The following is a 3,563-nucleotide window of genomic DNA, read 5'->3' as shown; positions in this document are numbered from 1 at the left end:
AGTGTATGTATATGTATAGTAGTGTATTAGTATATAACTGATTTGTATTGTATGTGTGTTGTGTGTGTGTGTGTGTGTGTGTGTGTGTGTGTGGTGGTTGTGTGTGTGTGTGTGTGTGTGTGTGTGTGTGTGTGTGTGTGTGTGTGTGTGTGTGTGTGTGTGAATTTTTTTGCACACAGATGGCACCATAAATGCTCAGCCACAATGGAGTCTCTTAGTAGGGTTGAGTGACTGCACCTCATTTCCTGATTCCATGAATTTGATGGAAGTTTGTTCTTTACTAATGTTCTTAATATAGGAATGTTGGTATTGTTATTGAAATTGTGATTATTATAATATTGATATACTAGTAACAATGAGAATGATAAAGTAAAAAAAAAAAAATAAATAAATAAATCTTTCCAAAAATAGGGAAAATCATAAACAAGTGATATTGATAGGATTACTTCTTGACTCATTCTGTGTAAACGCAATTAATAAACTAAATTTACAGTGGGCTTGGGATGTATTTATGCCTTCCGGGGGCAGTTGGTTAATCAAGAGAAGCTTAGTTTTACCCACTATGTTTTCCAGTACATGGATATCACTCCTTCCAGAGTAATACTGACTACCCACTGTACTGAGTGATAGATTTTAACCATGGGAGTCATCAGCAGTCATTCAACTGGCTATATAGACAGAATTATAGCTAGATATAAGAAGTTAATTTGATTAATCCTCTTTTTCAGAATTTAACTCTGGGCAGAATGACAGAGTATTAGAAAGGAAAGAACTACTTGTGGGTAAAAGACCAACAGATTTTTTGTGTGTTGGGCCATCTTTTTGAGGAAAAAACCGAATGACATAGTGCTAATCATCCCAGGTTCGTTTATCTGATAACATGAAAAGTAATTACATAATAAGGTATTTTATTATAGTTTTTGCTTTTATTTTTAAAACTCAATGCATAATAAATCACTTGTTCTTTGTATTAGTAGTAATATATACATTTTATTCTTTCACCCATAACATTTTTAAACAAACTAGTTAAACAATGTAATTCTGAATCATATTGTTTCTATCGCATATAGTTATAACAATAGAAATTCTCTTTTCAGCTTAGGAGACTTTTTTTTAAGTTATTACAGTAAAGTATTTATTATATGTCTTTTTCTCCAGAAATCCAGGTGTGACAGGCTATTACACCAGCTTCATGGAGACCATATATATGACTCTAAAGGGCACTCATGCTGTTTGGGCTGTTTCCCATGCTGGACATTGCTGTACCTCTTATACTAAGTCACAGCTTGGTAAGAGATTCAGTTCCTTAGCTCAACATCCTTCATTAATCCTGAAATACTATATATATTTTTTTAATCCTATAATTATTTTGCCAGGAAATCTATCCAAAAGACTTTTATAAGTCCTTTGGAAAAAAAGGCCCTTACAAGCATTGAAAATTTATAATTGACTAAACCTTAAATCCAACAGCTGTTAAGTATTTTGATATTTTGAAATAGTAGGCTGTAACATTTTCTAAATAGTAATTAAGGCATTTACTAATTTGAGATTTTGATATTGCATAGTTTTTCTTCTGGATGTGGAATGAGTGGCTATGTCTAGATTGTTAGAATGACCACTGCAGTCCTTTGATCATGGTATCTTTTAAAGCTATGTAGCATAAACTTTCTATCCTTGTATTGGTATATTTATAGTAGCACTACTAGTGTAGTTAACAGTATTGATCTTTCTGTAATTCATCCACAGGGAAGGATGTGTATGACCTAAATGACCAACTTAGACACAAGATTGACTTCATCCATGATTTTGTTCCCAAAGGAGCAAAAGTTACACTTGTTGGACATTCTATAGGTTGTCAGATAATCCTCAGATGTCCTTCAGGCATTTGAGGATAGCACAGATATAAATATAAAGTATAGTTACCTCCTGTTCCCCACCATAGAGAGAATGAAGGACTCACCAAAGGGACTCGTCTTTGGCCTGTACTCTGCTATTTCCGTTGGCTTACCATTTTCTTGGCCATCATTGCAAGTTTTATACCAAAAAGAAGATAAAGGAGAGCTTGCTATATATATATTTTGGAAGAAAAGCACATAAACATGTAATAAAGGCCTCAATTGAGCTCTTGAATCCCAAGATTATACAGAATGTCCTCTGGATGGCATACAGTGAATTGAATGAGGTACTTATGCCCAATCTAAAAGCACTTGAGAAACACAAGGGCAAGGTAATGCTCTATTATGGTGCAAATGATGGCTGGTGTCCTCTGTCCTATCACCAGGATCTGATAGCAAAGGTGAAAGAAGTTAATGCCCAAGTGTGTCAGGAAGGACACGCACATGCTTTTGTTCTGAAGAGCTCAGAGCCCATGGGAGAAAAGGTGGCCCATTGGATATCTTGAGAAAACTTGCAGTATGCAAGCATTTGTTAAGAATATGCATTTACTAATAATTAAGTGATTAATTTGGCTAGTCAGCAGAACATGGATTGGATGAACTATATTAATGGCAAAGTATTGTAGTCATGCTGGATAAAAATTATATTTATTGGTTTATTTATTTACCCAGTGGTATTTAGACTTTGTACATGGTTAATGATTAACCCTTTGCCGACGGGTGGCATGTACGCACATGCCATGGCATGGCGGGACTATCTGCCGGGGCATGTATGTACATGCCATGGTGTATGTATGGACATGCCATGAGTTTTTTTGTTTTTTTTTTTGTTACAATCACGGCAAAATATTATTTTTCTGCCACTGAAAGTGTGATAAGTCGTTTTTAACAGTCATTTTTACTGTGGAAAAAAAAATGCAACAAACCGACGATTTCAACTCCATGATGCCACACACTGCGTATTTTATTCAGACTATAGACTGAATAATGATCAACTATGAAGTCTATATAACAACAAAAATGCCCTTCAGTCTAGATTTATTAGGAAATATGGCAAGTAGAGACTTTAGAAAATAATGAAAACTGAAAATACATCATATCCTCCTTGGGATGCTGGTATTTGGAATGAGTGGTCGCGCATGCTAGGGCGACGATATAAGCCCCCAGCAGCGAGGCCCAGGCTGCTATGAATACTACCCGTCGGGAAAGGTTTAATATTTATGTAGCTGATGTACATAAGTTCATATCTCTCTCTCTCTCTCTCTCTCTCTCTCTCTCTCTCTCTCTCTCTCTCTCTCTCTCTCTCTCTCTCTCTCTCTCTCTCTCTCTCTCTTTTGTTGTTGTTTGTTGTTTTGTGGTGGGTGGGTGGGTGCATGCATGTGTGCATGTTTTATACAGCATTAATGAGCAACTATTTCGTGGCAGCTGTGTAATTGGTTCAGAAGCTTAAAGGAATATTTTCTATAAGAAAACAGCATATACCCTCTGACCAAGAATATATTTAAGGGGTTAAGAAGGCTCATTAAACCATTTTCAATCTTTATTTTGCTAAAGATACAGTTTATACCTGTGAGAGATTATGGTAATTTTGTTTATAATAATGAATGCTTGAAGAATACGTTTCTATTACTGACCGAGATTCATTGAGTGGGTAATCTAGTCTTTTTT

At 35.5% G+C, this 3,563-nt stretch overlaps 1 protein-coding gene across 1 annotated transcript; it reads left to right on the top strand.

The window, feature by feature from the left end:
* Window positions 1-204: 204 nt before the first annotated feature.
* LOC119570282 (lipid droplet-associated hydrolase-like) lies at window positions 205-2,546 on the top strand. Its single transcript, XM_037918088.1, is given in 8 exon segments — window positions 205-217; window positions 494-597; window positions 790-863; window positions 1,159-1,289; window positions 1,747-1,868; window positions 1,870-1,960; window positions 1,963-2,042; window positions 2,045-2,546. Coding segments are annotated over 8 exon segments (972 nt in total). The 3' UTR covers window positions 2,402-2,546.
* The last annotated feature ends 1,017 nt before the right edge of the window (window positions 2,547-3,563 follow it).

This window comes from Penaeus monodon, unplaced genomic scaffold (assembly GCF_015228065.2).
Source record: "Penaeus monodon isolate SGIC_2016 unplaced genomic scaffold, NSTDA_Pmon_1 PmonScaffold_23844, whole genome shotgun sequence".
NCBI classification, from domain to species: domain Eukaryota; kingdom Metazoa; phylum Arthropoda; class Malacostraca; order Decapoda; family Penaeidae; genus Penaeus; species Penaeus monodon.
Note: the sequence above shows the minus strand (reverse complement) of the source record. Positions and strands in the feature narration are given on the sequence as shown.